This window comes from Papio anubis, chromosome X (genome assembly GCF_008728515.1).
Source record: "Papio anubis isolate 15944 chromosome X, Panubis1.0, whole genome shotgun sequence".
NCBI classification, from domain to species: domain Eukaryota; kingdom Metazoa; phylum Chordata; class Mammalia; order Primates; family Cercopithecidae; genus Papio; species Papio anubis.
This window is the reverse complement of record NC_044996.1, coordinates 14,887,817-14,913,845: the sequence shown is the minus strand read 5'-3', so window position 1 is coordinate 14,913,845 and position 26,029 is coordinate 14,887,817. Positions and strand designations below refer to the sequence as shown.

Here is a 26,029-nt window from a genome sequence, read left to right as displayed (position 1 = left end):
AACCTTGCTAGAGGTCAACATCCAGATACAAGAAATTCAGAGAACAACTGTTATATGCTACACAAGATGACCATCACCAAGGCATATAGTCATCAGACAACCCAAGGTAAACAAACAAAAAAAAAATCTTAAAGGCAACTAGATAAAAAGGACAAATTACCTATAAATGAAATCCCATCAGACTAGTAGTGAATTTTTCAGCAGAAATCTTAGAAGCCAGAAGATTGGGGATGTATTTTTGGCTTTTTTTTTTTTTTTTTTTTTTAAAGAGACAAAAATCTCAATCTGTCACCTAAAGTGTAGCAGTGGTGCAGTCATGGCTCACTGTAACTTCTGGGCTCAAGTAATCCTCCCACCTCAGCCTCCCAAGCAGTTGGGACTACAAGCATGTGTCACCATGCTTAGTTATCTAAAAAAAAATTTTGTAGAGATGGGGTCTCGCTATGCTGCCCAGGCTGGCTGTGAGCTCCCAGGCTCAAGTGTTCCTCCCACCTCAACCACTCAAAGCACTGGATTACAGGTATAAGCCACCATACCTGGCCTTTAGCCTTCTTAAAGAAAAACAACTGCAGCCAAGAATTCTATATCCTGCTAAACTAAGCTTCCTAACTGAAGGAAAAACAAAGTTTTTCCCAGACAAGCAAATGCTATGGGAATCTGTCACCACCAAACCTATCCTATAAGAAATGCTTGAAGGAGCTCTAAACACGGAAAACAAACGGATGATATTTGCTACTATAAAGGTATATGTCAGTAGAAAGTTAACAGATCCTATAAAGCAATTATATACTTGAGACTATCAAAACAACTAGCTAACAACACTAAGACAGGAACAAACCTCACATATCAATATTAACCTTGAAGGTAAATGGCCTAAATGCTCTACTTAAAAGACATAGATTGGCACAATGAGTACAAAAATACCATCTGTTAGGCCGGGCGTGGTGGCTCACACCTGTAATTCCAGCACTTAAGGAAGCTGAGGCAGGAGGATCACCTGAGGTCATGAGTTCGAGACCAGCCTGGCCAACATGGTGAAACCCCTTCTCTACTAAAACTACAAAAATTAGCCAGGTGTGGTGGCAGGCACCCGTAGTCCCAGCTACTCAGGAGGCTGAGGTACGAGAATGGTTTGAACCCAGGAGGCGAAAGTTGCAGTGAGCTGTGATTGCGCCGCTACACTCTATCCTGGCTGCACTCTAGCCTGGGCGACAGAGCAAGACTCCATCTCAAAAACTTCAACAAACCCATCTCAGGCGTGATGACAGCATAATGATGGCCACAAGCTAAAACTAAAGGGATGGAGAAAGATCTATCATGCAAATGGAAAACAAAAAGGAGTAGGGTTTGATCTTCCTGTATCAGATAAAACAGGCTTTAAATCAACAACAGTAAATAAAAAGACAAGGTGGGAATTACATAATGAAAAAGAATTCAATTCAACAAGATTCAACTAGCCTAAATATATATAAACCCAACATCAGAGTGTCCAGATTGATAAAACAATCATCCCTAGACCTAAGGAAAGAGACAGAGAGTCATACAATAATATTGGGGGATTTTAAGACCCCAATGATAGCACAAGACAGATTATCGAGGCAGAAAACTAACAAAGAAATTCTGGACTTAAATTGGACTCTTGACCAAATGGGCCTAATAGACATTTACAAAACACTCTACTCACCAAGTGCAGAACATACATTTTTCTCATCTGTGCATGAACATTCTCTAAAATTGATCACATGCTTGGTCATAAAGCAAGTCTCCTGAAATTCAAAACTCAAAATAATATCAAGCATCTTCTCTGAACAGAGTGAAATAAAATTAGAAATCAATACCAAGGGGAACTCTCAAGACCACATGAGTACATATAAACTGAACAACTTGCTCCTGAATAACTTTTGAGTAAACAATGAAATTAAGGCAGAAACCAAAAAAACAATTTTGAAACAAAAGAAAATAGAGACAAAACATACCAAAAACTATGGGTTATGTCAAAAGCAGTGTTAAGAGCAAAGTTTATAGCACTAATTGCCTACATCAAAAAGGCAGAAAAATCTCAAATGAACAACCTAATGTCACAGCTAAAAGAACTAGAAAAACAAGAACAAACCAGACCCAAAGCTAGCAGAGGAGTAACAAAGATCGTAGCAGAACTAACATAAATCGAGACCAAAAAAAGCATACAAAGTATCAATGAAACAAAAATTAGAAACAAATAGACCAGTAGCTAAATTAACCAAGAAAAAGAGAGGATGCAAATGAGCACGATCAGAAATGACAAAGGTGACATCACAACTGATACCACAGAAATACAAAAGATTCTCAGACTATTATGAACATATCTACGAGCACAAACTGGAAAATACAGATGAAATGGATAAATTCCTGGAAACATACAACCTACTAGGAGGAAAGAGAAACCCTATATAAGCTATGAAATTGAATCAGTAATAACAAATCTACTAATCAAAAAAACCCCCAGGACTATAGAGATTAACAGTAGAATTCTATCAGATGTATATAAAGAAGAGTTGGTACCAATCTTACTAAAACTACTCCAAGAAAAATCAACGAGGAGGAATTCCTCCATAATTTATTCTACAAAACTAGTATCATCCTAATATCAAAATTTGGCAAGGATGCAATAAAAACAGAAAACTATAGGCCATTACTCATGATGAACATAGATGTAAAAATCCTCAACAAAATACTAGCAAACTGAAACCAGCAGCACATCAGAAAGATAACTCATCAAGATCAAACGGGTTTTATTCCTGGGATGCAAGGATGGCTTAACAATAAATGTAATTCGCCACATAGTACTGGAAGTCCTAGCCAGAGCAATTAGGCAAGATTGCTGGAATACTACGCAGCCATAAGAAGAGTGAAATCATGTCCTTTGCAGCAACATGCATACAGATGGAGGCCACTATCCTAAGTGAAATAACTCAGAGGCAGAAAATCAAATACCACATGTTCTCACTTATAAGTGGGAGCTAATCAATAAGTACACATGGACATAAAGATGGAAATAACAGACAATGGTGACTCTAAAAGGGGGAAGACGGGAGAGGAGCGAGGGTTGAAAAACTACCCGTTGAGTATTATGTTAGTATCTTAGGTGATGGGATCAAAGGAAGCCCAAACCCCAGCATTACACAATATAATCACATAACAAACCTGCACATGTACTACCTGAATGTATAACCCTGATCCACCCTCCAAAAAAAGAGGAACGCCAATCATCCTGAATGAGAATTTAATTATAATTCTTAAAGGCAAGGAGAGAAAAATGATGCTTTCCTCCGGGTTTCTCTTGGCCACAGAATAACAATGAAATCAGACTAAATGAATTTCATTAGAATTTCAATACCTTTTAATGTGACTAAATATATGTTTGTAACTTTTTAAGTCTCATAATTTTCATATATAATATTTAGAAAATTCCAAAAATATTAAGAATCTAAAACTTATTATTTCAAGCAGATCAATGGCAGTGTCCTGCAATCAAGTCTGAAAACGGTCAGCCTGTAAGTTAAAAGCATATTATTTTAAAGTATGCAGTCCAGGCACGGCGGCTCATGCCTGTAATCCCAACACTTTCGGAGGACAAGGCAGAAGGTCATTTGAGGCCAGGAGTTCAAGACCAGCCTGGCCAACATGGCGAAACCCCGTCTCTACTAAAAATACGTAAATTAGCTGGGTGTGGTGGCATCTGCCTGTAATTCCAGCTAGCAACTCCAGTGGCTGAGGCACAAGAGTCACTTGAACCCAGAAGGCAGAGGTTGCAGTGAGCCGAGATTGTGCCACTGCACTCCAGCCTGGGTGACAAAGCAAGACTCTGTCTCAAAAAATAAATAAATAAAAATAAATAAAAATAAAAATAAAATTAAAAAGTATGCAAAAACATACTCTGGTCTGTTAAACCAGGTTAGATTAAGCTCTCATGTTGTTCACTCTACCTTAAATTTCCTTTCTGCTCTTCTGTCTCTCAAAATCTTACCCCTTCATCTAGGCACCAGCACAAACAATGGCTACAGTACCCTTCCCTACACGTGTCAAGACTATTTGATAATATGTGCATAAATATATGGATAGCTTAGTAAATATTCAAAAGACCTTAGTGAAAATTGATTCATTCTTCTAGGTTACATGAATTTACCTTAAAAATCATTCCTACTGGCCAGGCGCAGTGACTCACACCTGTAATCCCAGCACTTTGGGAGGCCGAGGCGGGCAGATCACGAAGTTAGGAGATCGAAGCCATCCTGGCTAACATGGTGAAACCCCATCTCTACTAAAAATACAAAAAATTAGCCAGGCGTGGTGGTGGGTGCCTGTAGTCCCAGCTACCCAGGAGGCTGAGGCAGGAGAATGGTGTGAACCCAGGAGGTGGAGCTTGCAGTGAGCCGAGACTGTGCCACTGCACTCCACCCTGGGCAACAGAGCAAGACTCTGTCTCAAAAAAAAAAAAAAAAAAATTAAAAGCTTAAAAAAATTTTTAAAAATTAAAAATCATTCCTACTAACAGCTCAAAATCTGGTGTAATTTTTCATACTTACTACAATAAATAAATCTTTAAGCCCACTTAAACAATAAAACTAAACCAAAGATTTCAAACTTCAAGATTAAATTACTAATCTGGGGCAGATCACACCCAAAACACTGGTCATTAAAATAGTAAGAGTATCATTTTCTAGTTACTTGTCTTCAACTGCAGTGGCTCCAATTAAATTCATGTTTGTCTCAATATCATCGAAAACTTTTTCCATTTTTTCTTCTCTGTCTTGTAAGGCCATTTTTGCCTCTATGAGCTGTCTGTTAATTCTTTCATAATCATCTGGAGCAATTTCTTTGAAGGCTACACAGAGTGTCCGATACCCATCCTAGGAGTAAAGTAGGACATCCGTAGTTATTCTAATAATAGTTGGAAAAAAACCACAAACAAAAAACCACACTCTGTAAATACTCTTGCTTTAGCCATATGTACAAAAGAGAAATTCTGACACCTATTTAGTTTGAAAAAATGAACAAACCACACCTGAAAAGGCAACATTGAATTAGGTTCAGAAAAAGGAAGTAACAGTTCTTTTAACAAAGGTTGTTGAAAAGTCTTTAAGGCTGCAAATTCTGATCAGCAACTTGCTCCAGGATGTTTTATATTAAGATAAAAAAAAGTAATATCAAATCCCCAAATACAAAACATAGACCACAAAAATAAGCTGAAATGTATTTAAACTGTCATTTAAACAGAAATCCAATAAACATAGTCATCTTCAGCATTTCTCTGCTTACTTATTGGTGGGGGAAGGAGTATAGGCTCACCATTGCATTACGTTCCACATGGACTTTAGTTAACTCAATTTCATGATTTTGCACTCTGGGAAAAACTGCCGAGTCTGCTCCTTTACAAAAGAGAAGTATGTCTCCTAAAATAAAGAACCATAGTACTTGACTTAGAATTTTAAGGCTGGTATTGTGCTTTTAATAAGAGTAACTTTTAAAGCGGCCTCTCTCACCCAAGTGTTATATATTCTGAGCATGCCTCGCAATACTCACCTAAATGGAATGAGAAATCTTGGCCTTTAGTCTGTCAGAAAGGCATGCACCACCTCTTCAGGTCATTATGAACACAATTAATAAGCCAGAGTTTACAATAGGCACCTCTGTTAAAACATACTTCCTCCCACCAATTCACGGAGGGCTGGGCTTGTGTCAAGGAGCTGCATCTGAATTTCTTCTGAAAATGTATGCCAGGTGCAGTGGCTCATACCTGTATTCCCAGCACTGTGGGAGGCCGAAGTGGGAGGATCACTTAAGCTCAGGTGTTCAAGACCACCCTGGGCAACATAGGAAGACCCTGACTCTACTAAAAGTTAAAAAATTAGCCGGGCATGGTAGTACATGCCTATAGTCCCAACTACTCTGGATGCTGAGGTGGAAGGATTGCTTGAGCACAGGACGTCGAGGCTGCAGTGAGCTATAATCTTGCCACTCCAGCCTAGATGACAGAGTAATACCATGTCTTTAAAAAAAATAAATGCAGTGAAGTCATGGTCTAGAGTATACATACATATGGCATCTACAGATGTCAAGAAGAAAGCTCAAGCTCAAACAAGCTGAAATAATTTTCAATAAACTATATTAACCAGCTTTTAAAACACTGGCTTCATAGTTTTTACTGATGAGAATAGCTCTCTAGAATGCTGGTATAAGTGCAGCTTTAGATCACTTCACACACCCAGGAAATATTCACAGTTGTGCACAAGACAGACACTTTATCCTTATAAGGGAAACAATTGAGGTCAACAAATTAAAAAGTTTAGCTCTGAGGTCAATGACCTTTGTAGACCAGTTCCACAGACATTTCACCGTTTGCTGTAGAACACGTGGACATGCACACATAATAGCAAGTATTTGAAATGTTGTGGGTTTTTTTTATTTCATTTATTCTTACACATCCAAAGTATTTTAAAATTCACAAGACAAACTCCATGGTCACTTATTAAAACGAATTTCATGACTATGCAATCATACCACAAAGTATGAATAAAGTGGGATATGTTCCCCCAAGGATCTGCCTGTATCCTCCCATTCTCACATTAAGGAATTTAGAAAATTTAATAGTAAAAAGTAAATTAATGGGAAATAAATCAAGAACTTTTAGAAAACAAACCACCTGGGCATACCACACACACACATATATCTGAGAGCCTTTGAATAAAGCAGGAGTGCTCGCCCATGGGTCTTGCAGAATCTGAGCAGAAGGCAAACCACCATGGTGCCTCCAAAGACATGAGGGAGCCCAGGATTATGGTACCAGTTCCCCTGCAAAGGGCAAGCTTTACTCTGTTCAACAAAGAACCTGAGCTCTGTAGTGAAACTGCAATGCCATTTCCCAGAAACCAGGCCCTCAGTCCTCTCTACCTCACCTGTTTCCAGGGAGTGTCTAGCAGTAGGGGAACCAGGAAGGTCAGTGAGGGATAAGAAGCAACTCCCTATACTCAAGGATTCTGCTGCTAGTAATTCCAAACCATAACTACATTGGGTGGCTGCATGTAAACATTACTGGTAGACTGGTCAGTACCCCGATCCATATAAAAGTCATCCTTTCAGTTCCTGTTCGAACACCCAGGGCAGAGGGATATGGTTCTGCTACCAAGAAAAGGCACATCCTGTCATAACAAGGGTTCTATCACTAACAATTTGGTAAATAGAACATCTGTGCTTAAAAAAATACATGAAGGCATATGCAAAAGCTACTGCTTTGCATGACTTTCACTAATCCTACAATACTACATGAAATGATTCTCTTTCCTGAAAGAGTGAATCAACCAATAAGCCTACAAATCAACAAAGAGAAAAATTCAAGCTTTTCAGATATGTACCTTCTTGAGTCTTCACAATTACACTCATACGTCGCCGGACGGCATCAAAGTTTAAGGTGTGAAGAAGTTCATATCTTTAAGAGAAGAGAAAGGAGAAAAGTAAAAACCTAGAATATACTGAGAAAAATAAAGCACAACAGAAATATGTTAAGATATTTAAACAACAGAGAAGATAGCTATTCTCTTTGCATGAGGGTCACTAGTTGTGTGCACAACTGGTACTTTCCTTTGTCTTAGAATTTCTCTGAACATAGAACATGCTGTCAGAGGATACCAGTGTTAGTTAAGGGGTATTTATAGCCCCTCACTATATTACTTAAAATGGTAAGAATGACCACATAGAAATGGAGGATAAAGAGCTGTCCCACCAAGCCATATTCGGAGGGGTCTAGAAACAGTCCCACTCTGCCAATTTTTTTGGCAGCATTTATGCATGGAGTGCCAGACACAGTGCTAGGTGCTGGGGAATAGAGGTGAATCTGCCTGAGTCCCTTCCCTTATGCAGGTCACCATATGAAAAGACACTGGGGCATCAGAGTACTTGCCCTGAGGCTCACACCTGAACATTCCGAACAAAACAAGGCTTCTGGTTTACAGCAAAGCTGCCTTTATTGGCTTGGCTTGCAATCCCAGAGTGATTGCTTGGACACCAGATAGCAGGTTTCACATATATTCACTGATTTTTCTTGTAGCATGTGTTAGAAACCTGAAATGGCATCTAAATTTGAGAAACATTCCAGGCAGACTCTCATTCTGGCTACTGGACCCAGATGTGAACCAGATTGGAATTTCTACCTCAAACTACAGTTTCTGCCATTCTATGTAAAATGGCTTCTACCCCAACTATATTTACATAAAACTCTGAACTGGGAGAGAAAAGTCTTGTATTTTCAGTGGCATCATTTCCTCTGCTGCCCTGCCTGAATCCGTTTAAATTTGACTATGGGGTTAAGAAATGACGAACATCAAACACAGAGCTACTTACTCTTCTATTTCTTTTCTTTGGTTCTCTACTCTCATGTGTCCATTTCGATTTCCTAAAAATGTGAACCCGTACCTATCAAAAACAATAAAAAAGACCACGTGTATCTCTAAAGAATGATTAATTTAATTTTATTTTTTTGAGACAGAGTCGCGCTCTGTCGCCCAGGCTGGAGTGCAGTGGCGGGATCTCGGCTCACTGAAACCTCCACCTCCCAGTTTCAAGCGATTCTCCCGCCTCAACCTCCTGAGTAGCTGAGATTACAGGCGTGTGCCACCACACCCGGCTGATTTTTATATTTTTAATAGAGACAGAGTTTCACCATGTTGGCCAGGCTGGTCTCAAACTCCTGACCTCAGGTGATCCACCCGCTTTGGCCTCCCAAAGTGCTGGGATTACAGGTGTGAGCCACCGCACCTGGTCTAGAATGATTACTTTTCAATGGGGCAATTCATGCTTGTTTATGCTTTTCTTCTCTTTCATATGATCTCAATATATAACCGTACTTTCTTTTTCTGGATAAGCTGGTAACAGAGAAAGTCAATGCCCAGCCACAACTATTGTAACCAAGGGAAAGACAATTTGGGTTTCTGATTCTACAGCTAACACACTGGGTGACCTTTTAGCCACTTAATTATCTTGAAACTCATGGGTAAACCTAGACTTTCGGTTCTCAAATGATGTCAAAATTGCTGGGAGCACCTCAGAAATAACATGTGTTGTACAAAAAGTGGCCACTGTTATGTTATTTGCAAAACATAGTATGAACATTCAGACTTCTGGCTGGCATGCATAAATAGTAAGGCAAGTAATACCTACATGTAACTATTTTCTTTTTGGTCTTAACTGGTTAGGTGTGGGAATTTTCCACAAATTTTTGGCTAAAGCAGTTATGTTTTTTATTAAATAACAGGAGACGTATGTGCTAAGGTCACTGAAGAAAACGGAAAAAAACAAGTAACTTCTGTCCTCCTGTGGTTTCACTTTCTTAGGAGAAGTTTAAGAACGTATACTTTACTTTTTAGCTCCTTTCACCAAAGCTATTTCATCTGGTGAAGAGGAGATATAGGTTAATTCAGCTGATTCTGTAGCTCCATCAACAGCATCATTTGTTTTGATTTCTACAGTATGACATAAACACAAGGCACGTAGAAACAGCTCTTCTCGATTCTGTGGAACAGTAACAAAATAATGATTGTTATTTTTAATTTGATCACTCGGTAACTAGGCAGTGAACAGAGGAAATATATTAATGTGAGAGAATGTTATAACTTCTAACAAACTTAGTAGCAGATATGTATAAATTCCTAACACTCAAATCAGCTATATATTCTCCTAGTACTTAATAAGAGTTCCTGGTTCTCAGCTAGCACACCCTATAGGCTGTGTTAACTCATTGAGGTTATTGTAGTGCCACCTAAGCCAAAGCAATGACTTCTTCATGGCCTAAAAGACTTCATTCAGTAACTAATTCACAATCTAGCAATAGCTCAAGTGTAGGGAGACTCTGGTTAATTTAATGCCTAGACACTCCTGAGACTTTAATCATTTGAACAGACATCATTCTTGGGGGAGCTTACACTTTAAAAGACAAAGCACAAAAAATTATGATCAGACAAGCAAGCTTTTACCCAAATGTCATTTCCCACAATTCTCTTTACTTGTAAATTCTACTCATTTACACATTTCAGAAGTATCAGTAAAACAAGAAAGGTGAAGCCAACAATAGTTATTCCAAAGTCACCGGACACAGTGGCTCATGCCTGTAATCCCAGCACTTTCAGGGGTGGGGGGTGATTACCTGAGGTCAGGAGTTTGAGACCAGCCTGACCAACATGGTGAACCTCCGTCTCTACTAAAAATACAAAAAAATTAGCCAGATATGGTGACGGACGCATGTAATCCCAGCTACTTGGGAGGCTGAGGCAGGAGAATCGCTTGAATCTGGGAAGTGGAGGTTGCAGTGAGCTGAGATCACACCACTGCACTCCAGCCTGTGCAACAGAGTGAGACTCCATCTCAAAAAACAAACAAACAAACAAAAGTCTATGTCATGTGTCCACCTAAAAATAATTTTCTACTATGGAACGTTAACATGCATTCACAGATTGATTTCTTATATAAAACAATAATGCAAATGCACCTTATCTGCTTTGTCAAAATATGTTAAAGGTCCATCAGTTTGAGATAATCCATCAACCTCTTGAGTTACACCTTTATATTTATGCCCATCTATGCAGCATTCAATGAATTCCATGCTGTTTTCAGTGAGTGTTCCAGTCTTATCTGTAAATACATAATCCACCTAAAACAAGGACACAAACATACACACACTGTTAGTTTCTTCAGTGTGACTAATTTTTAGTCTGCTGTAATGCAAAGCTATTTTCATATCCATAGGAAATCACCTCTTCTAAGACTTATGTCAAATGTCAGGGAATTACAGAGATAATATTACCAAACAAATGAGGAATAAATTAGTATTTTTAAAGACACTAAAATGGTATCACATGTCTAAGGTAGATCTACTCAAATATAAAAGATGAATAGAAAAAAATGTGACTATTGACCAGGCATGGTGGCTCACGGCTGTAATCCCAGCACTTTGGGAGGCTGAGGCAGGAGAATTGCTTGAGCTCAGGAGTTCAAGACCAGCCTGGCCAACATGGTGAAACTCCGTCTCTACTAAAAATACAAAAATTAGCTGGGTGTAGTGGCACACACCTATAATCCCAGCTACTTGGGAGGCTGACGAGACTTGAATCCAGGACAAAGGTTGCAGTGAGCTGAGATCATACCACTACATTCCAACCTGGGCGATAGAGTGAGACTCTGTCTCAGGGAAAAAAAAAAAAAAAGTGACTATTTTATCAAACTAAGAGCCCTTCTCATGTAAGTTAACCTATTTTTTTTTTTTTTTTTTTTTTAAAGACAGGGTCTCACTCTGTCACCCAAGCCAGAATGCAGTAGCCATTATAGCTCACTGTAACCTCAAACTTCTGGGCTCAAGCAATCCTCCCGCCCCAGCCTCCCAAGTAGCTGGGACCACAGGCACTCACCACCACACCAGGCTAATTATCTTGTAATTTTTGTAGAGACAACATCTCACTATGTTGCCCAGGCTGATCTCGTACTCCTGGGATCAAGCCTTGGCCTCCCATAGTGTTGGGATTATAGGCATGAGCCACCATGCCCAGCCAGTTAACCTGTTTGATGTAAAAAAAGTTACGTAAGTCAGTTTTTCAAGTGGGAAGTAAGACTATACTGACCACTTATTTCTCTCTCTCTCTCTCTCTCACACACACACACACACACACACACACACAAAAAACACACACTCTTATACTTTGTGGGATAGTATGTACATTACCCATTAAAAATATTTACTAATAAATTAAATGGGATGTAACAAAATAAAATGGAAACTGATGAAGGTTTTTTCCCCTTTTACAAGTAAAATTTTCTATAAAAATACTGAATTAAAATAAAATGCACCACATTATATAATATACACAAGAATTAATAATAACATTAAGTTACCTAATTAGAAGATACAGTATAACGTCAATAGTGATCTAAACCATAACTTAAATTTCTTTCTTTATACTATACATATTTTGAAAATGCTCAAGTTCCCAAACTTAGAAAGAAACTAGATAGGTTGAAGTATAACACAAGTATATTTTCATAAATAATGGAAAACATAAGCCAAGAAATAAATTTGCCACTAAGATAAATCATTTAGAGCATTTCTATTTTATCTCAGTTTTTTTTCTCTATTTTTAACATCTGGTTTTTGGAAACCCACAATTTTATCCTCGTTTTGGCAATTTATGCTTAAATAGTTAAAATTATGGGCTGACAGGAACAAGCATAAGCACAAGATTAAGGTTTTTATTATGTAAGGGAGAAAGAGATGAACTACAGCAGTAGTTGCTTTCTAATTATTTTTCAAAGCTTTTCACAGTAGCAGCACTGGCACAAATAGAGCATTCCAATCTTTTTTTTTTTTCCCTGTTAAGCCAGCCAAGTTTGAACTCTCTCTTTAAATTAATCCAAGTGGTATTACTTGTGTATCATTTAGATTCTTCTAGTTTAAATGAAATTCTTTGGGGCTTTCTTCTGATCAAAATTATTAACCTTCATTTTCTCCTGAAGGGTGTCCTGGGTTATTTTACCTCCTGCACTTGGATGAGCATTAGGATCTCTTTTGTTAGTGTCGAAGATGGTAGCTTTAAAATATAAAGTAAAATTTATTCACCTATATGAAACAGTTTGGGCAGTATGAATCTGGATACGTTGAATCTCACAGGTATATGCCTACAAATTATACTCAAATGCAGTAATTATCAAACTGTAGAATGCATCACATGTACTTGGAGGTCTTGTTAAAACTCAGATCACTGCTCTATCACCAGAGTTTCTGAATCAGTGGGTCAGAGGTGGGACCAGATAATTTACACTTCTAAGTTCTCAGGTAGTGTTGATGCTGCTGGTCCCAGGATCATATTTACAGAACCACCACCCTAATATATGATCTATACTCAGAAAAAGAAGAGAAGCAGATTGACTGTAATTAATTTAACTCTTCTCATATTTTATGGAGAGAAAGGAATGAAGGGGGAGGCTGCTGCTTTCCTCTGACTCTCAAGCAGCCTCTCTTCTTCTTCAAGCTTGCCAAAAAGACTCCTCTATATCAGTAAGCTCAAAGTCATCATTTGCGTGATATTGTAAAATATATTTGATAAATATATATTTGATCTTCCTTCCTGTTTCCTGACAGAAAGCTCCTAAAGCCTTAGCATCTCCAGAGTGATGAGTGCTTTTGTATGCTAATGAAATGACAAATGGTTCAGGGCCCCTACATAGCTTCAGGATGAGTGCAGTCACTGAAAAGACCAAGGCATGATTACAGGGTTGGGATTTTCGGCCCCACATCTGACCTGGGTAAGGAGGAAAGAGGGGCTGAAGGTTAAACTTAACACCAATGGCCAATGATTTAATCAATCATCCCCACATAATGAAGCTTCCATAAACTCCCCAAAAAACTGGGTTCAAAGAGCTTCCGGATAGCTGAACACATGAAATTTCTTGAAGGATGCCTGGAAAGGTCATGGAAGCTCCACGCCCCTTCCCCCATACTTCACCCATCTCTTCATCTGTATCCTTTGTCATATCCTTTTATAATGAACCAGTAAACACAACTGTTTCCCTGAGTTTTATGACCTGCTTTAGTAAACGAATCAAATCCAAGGAGGGGGTCTAGTAAACTACTGGACCCCATTTTATAGCTGCTCAATCAGAAGCATAAGTTACAACCTGAACTAGCAACTGGTACCTGCAGTGGGGGGCAGTCTTATGGGACTGAGCCCTCAACCTGTGAGATCTGACACAATATACTATCTCTAGGTAGGCAGTATCAAAAGTGAATTGGAAGATACCCAGCTGGTGTTTGCTGGAGAACTGCTTGCTTGGTGTATCAGGAAAAAACTTCACATATCTTGTATCAAAAGTGTTGAGTGGCTATGTGAGAATAATGAAAGAAAAACAGGGTCTTACGGATAACTAACATGTGGGGGTTCCTGGAGGGTGGTGCGCCCAGGGAAGGTATGGAAGCTCAACACCCCTTCCCTTATATCTCGTCCCACATGTCTCTTCATCTGTGTCCTTTACAATATCCTTTATATGAAACTGGTGAACATAAGTAAGTGTTTTCCTGACTTCTGTCTGCTGCTCTAGCAAGTTAATCAAACCCAAAGAGGGGGTTGTGGGTAGCCCAACTTGAAGCTGGTCGATCAAAAGTTCCGGAGGCCCAGACTTGTGACTGGTGTCTAGGAGGCATGGGGCAATCTTGGGGACTGGGCCCTCACCCTGTGGGATCTGATGTTATCTCCAGGTAGACAGAATTGAACTAGAGGACACCCAGTTGGCGTCCACTGTTTGTTGGTGAGAAAAACTGCTCCCTCCCACATTTGGACACAGAAGTCTCTGTGTTGCTTGGTGTGAGAGCGCAGTAAAAACACATTTTGGGAGTTTTCCCTGAAACACATATTAATCCCATCATACAGAAACAATCATGTTAATATTTTGAGTGGTAAATGTGTATTTACCACTTGAACAAAAATGTAATCTCATTATGTTTGCTATATAATCTATTTTTCTCACATACATATACATATATATGTATTTCCATGTCAAGAATATAGATTTACAGAATAACCTTTATGGATTAATTACTATTTCATTGAATAAACTATAATTTCTAAAAAAAGAAAAAAGACTTTTTTTTCCTATCTCTTAGTGAGACAACTGCTGTACGTAGAAAAGGCTCTGAAGTATATGTTGAACATGTGAAATCATCTATTTTGTAGATCAAAAATTACCATACGGTTCAACTCAATGGAACACTCGGACTCCATCTTGGCACCACCACCTACTAACTCTGTGACCTTAGGAAAATCTCTTTATCTCTATGAACTTCAAATATTAACCTTAACGATACCTGCTGCACAAGAATGAAAAGATTAAAAAATAAAGCTCAAAAATAATTATCTATAACCTAAAAGGTGCTATATACATGGTGACTGTCACTGATGCTCACTTGACCAAAATCAAAGAGCACCAGACTCTGCACTGCCCCACATTTTTTCTGATTATGATCACATTGCTATAGTCAGGTCTGATGTGTGTGTCTCCCCCATGATATTTTTAAAAATTTGAGGGTTTCTTTTTAACTTCATAACAGTAGCTAGCACACACACACATCCCAGACAGTAAAAGGTGAATAACAGCTACTGGCTTGAATTATTGGAATCGGAATATATACTTATACTATAAAGTGCCACCATTAGGCAGAGCTGCAAGATGGGAAGGCGACATAAAGAGTAGCCCCACAGGTTTTTCAATATGGATTACAATCATTTGGTTGTCTAAAAGATTGATGTCTAATCATCAAAGACTGCATTATTTTCCAACTGAGCTGAGCAGTCCACTTCCTTTTGTTTCTCATGTCAAGCACTGTTCTAAACATATCTTTCTATTTTTAATCCCAGTGTGGGTCACATTAAACGAGGTTAAGCAAATGCTTGCAATGGTATGAATAGGAATTAAATGGCATTGCCTTTAATAACATAAAAAGTTACATAGATCTTAAATTTGACTCAACAAAGAGAAAACAGGTTACACTTAATTTTGTGTGTACTGGTTTATTGAATACTAAATGGCCTAAGAAACCATTTCAAGACTTCTTTGCACTTTCATTTAGGTCATTTCTATACATGCAAACTGATAACAATGGCAAGTTGCTTATACTCTGTATTAACTGAAGTGATGGTCTGGCTATTAACTTAGTGATTTGACTAAATGACAACCACAGCTAGAAATGCAAAGTTTCATGGGAGAAAGGAGTGGTGACTAAAAGGAAGACTGTAACTTCTTTTCACTCATCAAATTTACTAGATCATTACCCAAAGATCTACTTTACTTTCTGCAGTATTAACATAGTCTAGATGATAAGAAGACTGCATTCCCATAGGTAATATGGAATCTGCTGAAATGAAGATCTGAAAGAGGTATAAGAGTCTCATCAAACGGAACCTGACCCAGGCATCTTTTCTGTTTTTAGTGAACATTAAGTGTCATATTCGGAATGATGGCTATTCTATTTGTAATAGTAGTTGAGGCTAGCCCCAAGCTAGTCACGCTTAACCTTGGGTAGACTAACACATACAGCCAGGCACTAAATCCAGAACAGGTAGATTTGCTCAGCATCCAGAATGAACCACTAAATTAACTGTCAGGGAAGGGTTCACTAAAGGTGGCTTGTATACTTGAAATTTTTTCTCATGCATTCTGCAATCTGATGCCTTTTATTGACATTAGAGCAGTTCTACTCAGATAGCTCTAACCCTGGATGAAAACTTCTGGCTTAAAAGACAATGGTCAGGTGTGGCAGCCCATATCACCAACAAAATAACCTTGTGGGAACAATATCCAAAGGAAAAGCCATTTGTCCATTCAATTTTTGTCCTATTCTTAGTGCCTTCGTATCTACATGGGATGTAGACTCCATGGTTTCAGATACTGGTGTCCTAAAGTCAAATGTAAACAAAATAGTATCTGGAGAGTCCTTTCTACCTTTCAACTGCAGTTGTCATGTGGGTACTTTGATTTAGGCAAAGGCTGTCTCAAGAGCAGAAACACAAAGCAGGGACTGTGGAGAGGGTTAAAGTCAGGAAGTAAAGAGTTTTGAGGTGAGAATGCAAATCAGCCCCATTTAAACAACTGTGAGGCTCTGTTCCAGCCACACAGTTTCATTAACTCAATTTGGAACTCCCAGTCACAAAAATGACATTTCCACAGTCTTGACATTCTAAATGTCATGAGAATAAAATGCAAGCCAAAAAATTCCTTCGGCTCGCAAAGATCATTACATGACAGAGTAAAATCAAAAAAAGGGGAAAACTTCCTCAATACTAATAAGAAAAGTACCCGAGAAATCATCACTTGAAGAATTACAGCCAGACTGTGTTGCACTGGAAAATAAATGCACCTGGGTTAGAATGGGGTCACAGTCTGGGTTACATTGGTATATAAAGAAGAACGCATTTTGAGGAGTGCATGCCCTCACATTTTCCCTTCATTGAAATTCTTGTACTGGAATAAATAACTCTGCTTGTTAGGTCTATCTTCTACCTGATCAGAAATGTACCAAGAAAATGTCAATAGGACAACTCTGGTCAATTTTGCTTATGGAACAAAATACATTTATAAAAGAGCCATATTTGCTACCCCATATTCTATCCACAAATGGTTATAGATGGTCATGAAGACTGTCTGTTTCCTGTTCCAAAGCAATAGCTAATAAGGTAACATCACCCAGTTCCAAGGAGAATTTCAGTAACATTCAAATTTAATACATAAATTGCATCCTTCTCAAAAACGCCAGCAAAAGAACTGATGCTATAACTATGAAAACACTGCTTACCTTCATTACATGCCTGCATTAAAGAATTTTCTCTGAATCATTTTTCCAAATGTGACATGATCACATATATTGGTAATCCAGAATACATAAAAAGATATTTTCAGTATGTTGACAAATTATTTTAAGTAAAAAAAAAATATGCTCTAACCTGACCAAGTTCTTCATTAAGGTCTGATGTGTTAACCAGGGCTCCTTCATTAATTTCTTCATCATAAAAGTCCTTATCCCATGAGATGAAGAAGGAGCCTAAGAATTTCTGCATTTCTACTGTGACGTACATGGAGACAGGAATGATAAAGTTGAATAGAACCATAAATGATAGGAAGTCGGTGAACATTTTTAAAACCTAAAATAAAAGAGATCGTTCATGCTAATTAGACATACAATTCCATCAGACCAATATAATATAAAGGAAGAATTAATTTCATCTTTATTTCAATGCTGAAAACACTGCTCTTACTATCAAGATGGAACTTCCCAATAACACTACATCACTGTAATCAAAATTATCACAGTATGTGAGAATAATATTTAAGAACACCCTCAATTTTATCATTATTCTTCAGTATATACGACTTCAGTCAGTACTTTTTCACTTCTTTAAGTTCTCTTTGCTCACTCCACCCTAAGATATGAATGTGAGATCAAAGTTCGTATGTAAGCATTCATTATGCTTTTATTGTGACATCTCACATACTCCTATTATATTAAAATGCCAAAGCATCTTGCCAAATTGTTTCATCTTAAATTCTTATATAAAGAGCTAAAAACAAGCACAGACGCCTAAAGTAAAAGAAAAAAAAAAACTCTAAATCTTCTTAAATATTTATTGGCTTAGAGCCACCATGTAATCAAGAGAAAATTCAGAAGCTTACAAAAGGTGCAATTTCCCTCAGCAGCATTTCAGTGAAAGTTGGCTCAGTCACAAAGTTCTAGAGTTTCAATTTTCAGCAGAAAACAAATTACCTTCAAAGTCTCTCGCTCTTTCTGAGTCTTCTGGTTATACCAAGGTTCATCATTGTATGGGGTACTCTGCCAAACGTACTTTAGAGTAGTGCATACTGCAGCTTTGGTCAGTAAGATAAATAAATATACAATCAGGAAAGCATTAATAGATCTGAAAAATAAGACAGGATGGATTTTAAAACCACCTAATTATTAATACTTAAGACATCAGCCAGATATGAATTAAACTACTGAGTCATCTAAAGCTTTTTCTGTGTACGACGCATAACTATAGCACAAGCCTTTGTGTGTGAACCTCAGTTATCATAGCTGGAGCATTACTTTCAAGTGGCAAAATGAAAAGCTGGCCATGAACTGTTTATTGACCACCAATGCTCTCCCAAGTGCAATGGCTGACTAGCGGAACACACCTTAGTAAGGTTCCTGTAAAGTGACAGGGGACGTACACACATGCACACATACAAACACCATTACTTACTCAACCCTTATAGAAGGAGTATCTTGTCTCCATTTCCCTGAATCCTAAATGTTTGGGGTAGAGGGCACGGTAGCAATGTGAAATCCTCAAGCTCGGTGTAGGTTCTTTCAGTTTGAAAGTGGAGCTACGGAAAGGGTGCCAGTGATGTACTGGGTATCCATGCCAAATATAGGGTGAGGTCTATGGCTGTGGCACCTGGCTTGAGGATCTACCAGGTAATGCTTCAATAGGTGCCAGGAGACTATTATCTACATTATAGAACCAACTTGCATATAGCAACTAAAGGACTCCAAACTATTGACTCCACTAGCAAAAAGGAATGAATTTATAGTTCAGGTAAATTCTGCCCTTTAATAGCTATGTGAGCTTAGGTAAGTCACATACCATCTCCAAGACCATTTCCTCATCTGTAAAGTGGAGAGGTTAACATGAATTATTTCACAGTGTTCTTCAGAGGACTAAACCAAATCAGACATACAAATCATTGAGCACAGTTTCTGGTACATAAACAAGTGCTTATAATAGTAGTTGCTATTATAATTGATGTTGTTTTTTGTTATGCTTGTTACTTGGAATTACCGAGAAAAGTAACTATTTTAATCAATAATGACTAAATAAATTGTGGCGCATACTCATACTAACTTTTCAACAGCAGAACGTTTCTGAGATTTCCCTTGGTAGTTCAAAGCCATTTTGGTTTCCATTCCAGTGTAAACAGCAACTCCTAAGAAATTACAGAATATAATGAAAACTAAGAACTTGTCAACCAACTCCTCACACAGCTGGCTCTATGAATTTTTAAGCCTATAAAAGCAGGAAATCTAGGCCCTCTTCCACTCACCAGTTGTATATCATTTATAGTATAATTTTAATTATATAGAGTATTTGTCATATTTCTTCTTAGTTTACCACCTTATAAATTCCCAATATCTAAATATAGGTTTAGATTAAATGGCAAACCTGCCATGTTTACTTTTTAATATGCACTATTTATTCACAGCCTTTACAAAGCATATTTTTTGATAAGTATATCTTAAAAATTGTTCACCATATATCTTCTCGGTATTTTTTAGTGTAGCTCCTTTCAGCAAGAGATTTTCAGGTCCCAAAGACCTAAATAAAAAATGAACACAGCTTATCCAAACAAGCCAATAGCATCAACAACTCTGGGGACAGATTTTGCCCTGACACACACCTATTTCCAAGGGGTTCAGAATGTATCTGTCTACTTATACCATATGCTTACTCCCCAGGACAAGCTGAAAGGTCCTTCATTCTGAAGTTACTTGAGGGTACAGCACAGATGGAAGCACAGTACGGGAGTAGCCAGCAACACACAGAGGCAAAAAAATACATGGGGGGATAAAAGGATTATGAATCATAGATAGCAAGACGAGAACAGGACAGAGCACCAGATCGCAAGACACAAAAGCAGAGAGTCACAGATAAAAGACTGGGAATGCAAACATCAAGGTGGGAAAAATACACTGACATATTTGGAGAGAATAAACCCTCCTTTTGGGGGATCACTGGGGACCCTGTATTTCTTTAACTTCTTTTTGAGTGTGGCTGTAAAGGCCAAGTGGAAAAGTTGCGGTAATTAATACGATGATAGAAGAGGAAAGAAAGCATCCCTTTTTGTATGAACTCCTTGATAAATTGTATGAAGGCTGATACAATTTATCATTTTACTGAAGTTTTAATTATCATTTTAATGAAGACTTTCATTTTACGTAAGTCCAGGTAGTTCTTCCAGCATTTTACCCACTGCTTACTTTCTCAATTACTTTCCCACTGTTCTCCAGGTGTAATTTCAATGTTGTCAGCCACTCTACAACCGAGGATAATAAATACCATGGCTAGAACAGGTTTGGGAATATCATCCAAAGTGTCTAGAGCTCTGCTATTTTTGAAACCCTAAGCATTACTTCTAACAGCCCTCTCCCCACAACACAGAGACCCTATTACCATAACCCTACCAATCACAAGGTTAGTTGCTTATTCACCTTTATATTCCTTTTTTTTTTTTTTTTTTTTTTTTTCGAGATGGAGTCTTGCTCTTGTTGCCCAGGGTAGAGTGCAATGGCTCAATCTTGGCTCACTGCGACCTCCGCCTCCCGGGTTCAAGAGATTCACCTGCCTCAGCCTCCTGAGTAGCTAGGATTACAGGTGTGTGCCACCACGCCCAGCTAAATTTTGTATTTTTAATAGAGACGGGGTTTCACCACATTAGCCAGGCTGGCCTCAAACTCCTGACCTCAGGTGATCCACCCACCTCAACCTCCCAAAGTGCTGGGATTACAGGCGTGAGCCACCGCACCCGGCCTATATTCCTTTCTATAATAGAAAGGTATTTGGTTATTTTGGTCGATTTAAAAGAAAAATAGACCCCCTCCCCCCCACGCAACCAAAGGACAAATTAAAGAAACAACAAACTTACCTGGCAACAGCCTCAAGACTATTACTATAGATATTGATTCGCCCAACAAATCTGTAAAAAGAACAAAATTGCAAATGTGTTTTCCACATCCAGGTGAAATCCATGTACCAGAAATATGAGAATGAATGAAAATACAAATAATAAAACAGAGATAGATAAAACTGTGAATGAACTACAAAAGCCTATTATACTTCTGGGAAAAAAAAAGTTATGTTGAATTGATAAGGTATATAACATTTTCATATAATTTTAAAATAACATGATGGGATTATAGGAGCAGAAACAAACGTCGTCAATTGATTTTCAAGTTCTGTTTAACATCATGCAAGCACACAACACCTCTCTCTTTTATAAGGTATATAAATAACGTAACTTCCATCTTGGATCGTGTGAAGAAAGGTTTCTGGTCCTAAAATACAATTTTCAAAACTGCTAGTTCAGTAGTTCTTCCACTTGAGTGTGCATCAGAATCACTGGAGCGGTTATTAAACCACAGATTTCTAGGTCCCATCCCTGGGCTTCTGATTCAGGTTTCCCAGTAATGCTGCTGCTGCTGGTCCTGAAACCACTCTTTAAACCATAGTACTAGTCTTAGACAGTAAACACTTGAGTGCCATCTTGGAAATGTCCAGCCTGTGACTTGTAGTTGATCTCAATATTGAGCTTGACCTAATCACTTAATATAATAGGTGTATGGTAACCTGTATTTCTGCAAAATAAGGTAAAAATACCTAATCCCTTGTTAACATGAGTGTTTTATAAGCTGCATTGTAAACAGCATTTTCCCCAGAAAATAGAAATTACGCATATACACAAAATATGAAGGTTTGCTCATTCATTCATCATATATTAATTGTGCCAGTGCTATACTAAGTGCTAAAGATATACTAATAATCAAAAAAGAAATGCCCCTTGCCCTATAGAAGACAAGTAAATAGGCAATTACGACGCAAGTGCTTACCACTACAGTAACAGAAGTACAAGGTATTCTGAAGGCACAGAGCAAGGCATTCAGTCGTCTAAAGAAATTAGGAATAACCTACCCTGTCCTATCATTCTCCTTCATACTTAAAGCAACTGAAAAATATGGGGGCTGTCCTATAAATATGCAAGGGTATAGATATTGTTCTCTAGCTCAGGCAGAATAAGTTCCTCCATTTTCTGCGATTCCATAGACCTTACACTCACCTCTATTATTACCTTGTATAAGTTTAGCTTTATTACTTTATCTCTTTTGCTCACAGTGAGTCCCTTGAAGGCAGAGAATAGCTGTTACACTTTCTGGCCCTAGTTCCTATCATCAAGGTGGATACGGAAGAGGAAGGGAAAAAGGAAAGAAAAAATGATGAGAAGGAGGGAGGTCATTGTTCTTGAAGTAGAATGAATACTTTGTTTTTCCACTAGTAGGTGTTAGTGTAAACTACATCCAACCACTTGGTCGCTCATTATGACTAACAGCATGCATGAACAAGATGGGTAATGGATGCCATCTGCAATGGTAGAATAGGATAAAATTAATTAGCCGACGTGGGGATAAAACCTGTTACGCTACCCTCATTAGTACTATGCTCTAATCAAGCAAACTAACCAGTCTTGAAATCAAATGCCAAATTTTTGACAACTCACAATGACTAATAATCAGCAAATCTACTCCAGAGAGCCTAAGTATAGTAAAATAGAGGAAATTACATCATTTTACTCATCCCTTAACTGTTTACTGTGGACAAGAAATAGCCTATTTGCAATCCTTAGTGCATCATGATCATTGTAAGAAAGGATAGAGCCTACTAATTGCATGAAGAGGATATCCTCCTTCTCTCTTTAATGTTAGATGGCATGTAAAAGGATTTGTTTTTTATTAACTCTGGTTACTGTGTCAGTCTGATAGATCAGCTTTACAGGGTAACATAATCTAAAATTTTGATATATGGCCATGTTTACAAGTAATAAAAATAAAAGAAAAATCATAAGATACCTGGGCCCACAATGATTTATCCTGGGCTGATAGTGAACAAGGCTGATTTGATTCATTTTTCTGCCAAAAGGAAGGAATAGCCCATAAAAACACAAATGAGAGTAGGCTGGTAAGTGGTGGGTGTTTCTTTTGCAATACTATTAGCAAAGAGAAGCAGAGCCAAGAAACAGACGTAAAATGAAACCAGGTGATTCTTACTTATAGAGGTCAGGTTGAGGCTGTTCACATTCAATTGCTGCTCGGAGGGTATCAATGGATTCTGCTGTACACAGTGCAATGGTATCACGTACTGCATAATGTATCTAGTTGAAAGCAGAAGAAAAAGCGAAAACCAAAAAAACTGTTTCTTTTCATAATCATACACCCAACTGACTTCAGGAACAAATTTAGTATGTTTTAGTAAGAGGCTTTGGCAGAATAAACAAATATTAACATTTCCCACTAAATAAGTTTTATGGTATTATTATGAAAATATATTACAAATAATTAGAAAGATAACCTGCTGCAAGGGGGGTTTCAAAGACAATTAAATACCTAAAAGCTCTTCTTGACACTGACAGCTGAGAGGATTCTATTCACAACATGCATATAATTAACTGAAACCACGTGAAAAAGTTAATACATTTTTTTTTCCTATTTACGAACTGAGACTTATTATTTTGCTCACTATAGTGTATGGGCAATGGAGATACACACATATGAATTGAACATAACCTTTTTGGTCACAAAAATGCCAAAATTTTGCCAACAGCAAGAAAAAATCATTAATAGTTCCATTATACAAATAGCTTAATTAATGATCTTGAAAATGTTCAATATGGATACATTTTGTACGAGGGGCAGGGAGATGATGTGTCTTGCAATAGTCAGATAATTAGAATATTCTACTAGTGTATATTATGCACTTGATTCATCCAGAACTCAAGGCAGGTGCCAATAAACCCATTTATAAATCATCAAACAAGGGCTAAAGCAGATGCAAAGAGCTCACCACTGAGGCAGAAGTGAAAGTTGTTGTCATCGTCTTGGGGGAATATTACGGCAATGTCTGAACTACATTTAAAACTAACTCCTGATTTTGAAAACCTCTGTACTTTTTAGCTGATTTGATCAGAACAACTGAAAAAAGAAACTACCTGAAAGTTTTCTTACTCCAAATAACTTTTTCACTATCAGTAAATCTTTATGTAGATTTCTTGATTTATATCCCTAAATTGTAACTTTGTTTTTGAACAGGTTAAAAGCAGGTCATTACCATGCTTTTGAAATACAGAATTAGTCATCCAATAGGTAAAGGTTCTTTTTTACATACTGAGTCCTAGTCTTCAACTCCAGGTGGAATAAACAAACAGAGGAGCCCTCCAAGGATATAGCCAGTGGTGAATCACTACAGTAACCCTCCTTAAAGGCAGCATAGAGAGGATACATCTTCATGCCCTGTGGAGCTCTGGACCATGGCCAAGAAAACCGACTGTGCCAGAAAGTATATGAGGGAAATAAGTTACCCCCATTTGACCAAATTTACTTTAAGTCACTTATAATTATAAGTGAGTTATAATTTGTTATACGTACATAAAACGTTGCTTTATTACTTACTTATAAAGCAAACATTTTCCAAACTACACCCGTTTTTTTGTTTTTTTGTTTTTTTTTTGAGATGGGGTCTCGCTCTGTCACCTAGGCTGGAGTGCAGTGGCGTGATCTTGGCTCACTGCAACCTCCGCCTCCCGGGCTCAAGCAATTCTCGTGCCTCAGCCTCCGGAGTAGCTGGGATTACAGGCGCCCACCACCACGCCTGGCTAATTTTTTTGTATTTTTAGTAGATACAGGGTTTCACCATGTTGGCCAGGTTGGTTTCGAACTCCGAACTCAAATAATCCGACTGCCTCAGCCTCCCAAAGTGCTAGGATTACAAGCGTGAGCCACCGCACCCAGCCCTAAGTTATTTTTAAATAGGAATCAAATTAATCCAGGTTAGGTTTCTTATATCCCAAGAATATACATTTTTAATGAAAATATACAACGTTTTAGAAAAAAAAAATAGATCAAATTGTAAGGTTAGCATACATGAAGCTATTTGTATAGTTACACAGTTTAAGCCTATGATTACTCCCATTTTAAAGAGTCTAAATATTAAATAGGCTGTGTCAATATTAAATTCAAGCAGTGCTATAAAAATTGTGGGAGCTTTTACTTGGGGCTCAGTTTCTCCACACCTAATTACCAACCACCCTTTTATCCAAAGATGAGTGTTTGCTTAGAAGTTAAAAAACAATTATATAACAGCTGTTTTCAAATACAAAACCTAAGAAAAAATAAAAATAAGAAAAAATAAAAGATTAGAGGGTGGTGGGAGGCAGTATTGTATGATTAACTATCCTGAGATCAAAATGTTTAGGTAAGGTTTAGTCTGTTACCTTGCAATTGGATTCCCCATCAAGACTGGCTGTAGTGACATAACAGGTTCCATCAGTGGTGCAAGATGATAGAAGAATAAGATCACAGGGAAAGGTTTCATCTGCCTGTACTTCTACTACATCACCAACCTAGAATTGATAAATAAATATAAATATTTTAAATTCCAAACAAAGCATTCATTATACTCATACAAAAGTCAAAACATTAGCAAGAGATTAGCTCTGGGGCTTTGAGAGTATCTCAGCATCCTACAGCATGTGAAAGGTGATGAAAGAATATTACTCAATATTCAGAATCCTCTTTAAAGTCAGAAGGAGTTAGGATGCTTTCAGATTACCTTAGCACTGACCTTTACCTTTAATAAATGATTCTGACACCTTTTGCTCTCTGGTA

At 37.9% G+C, this 26,029-nt stretch overlaps 1 protein-coding gene across 23 annotated transcripts in view; it reads right to left on the bottom strand.

Moving 5' to 3' along the window:
• Nucleotides 1–26,029, bottom strand: part of ATP11C (ATPase phospholipid transporting 11C) — a 208,351-nt gene that overhangs the window by 51,008 nt on the left and 131,314 nt on the right. For 18 of the 23 annotated variants that reach the window (XR_004180585.1, XR_004180586.1, XR_004180587.1 and 15 more), the window contains 14 exons: nt 25,636–25,764; nt 23,417–23,520; nt 23,219–23,278; nt 21,244–21,294; nt 19,852–19,916; nt 19,446–19,527; nt 18,326–18,476; nt 17,508–17,705; nt 10,517–10,678; nt 9,392–9,543; nt 8,377–8,448; nt 7,392–7,465; nt 5,329–5,432; nt 4,708–4,889 (listed from right to left, as the gene is read on the bottom strand). Coding sequence is in view for 20 of the 23 variants with exons in the window: in XM_031660560.1 (XP_031516420.1) it covers nt 4,708–4,889; nt 5,329–5,432; nt 7,392–7,465; nt 8,377–8,448; nt 9,392–9,543; nt 10,517–10,678; nt 17,508–17,705; nt 18,326–18,476; nt 19,446–19,527; nt 19,852–19,916; nt 21,244–21,294; nt 23,219–23,278; nt 23,417–23,520; nt 25,636–25,764 (1,586 nt within the window). In the remaining 3 variants the exon portion in view is untranslated. The remainder of the gene's footprint in view (nt 1–4,707; nt 4,890–5,328; nt 5,433–7,391; nt 7,466–8,376; nt 8,449–9,391; nt 9,544–10,516; nt 10,679–17,507; nt 17,706–18,325; nt 18,477–19,445; nt 19,528–19,851; nt 19,917–21,243; nt 21,295–23,218; nt 23,279–23,416; nt 23,521–25,635; nt 25,765–26,029) is intronic. The other 5 variants (XM_031660550.1, XM_031660556.1, XM_031660557.1 and 2 more) reach the window with 1 other exon arrangement.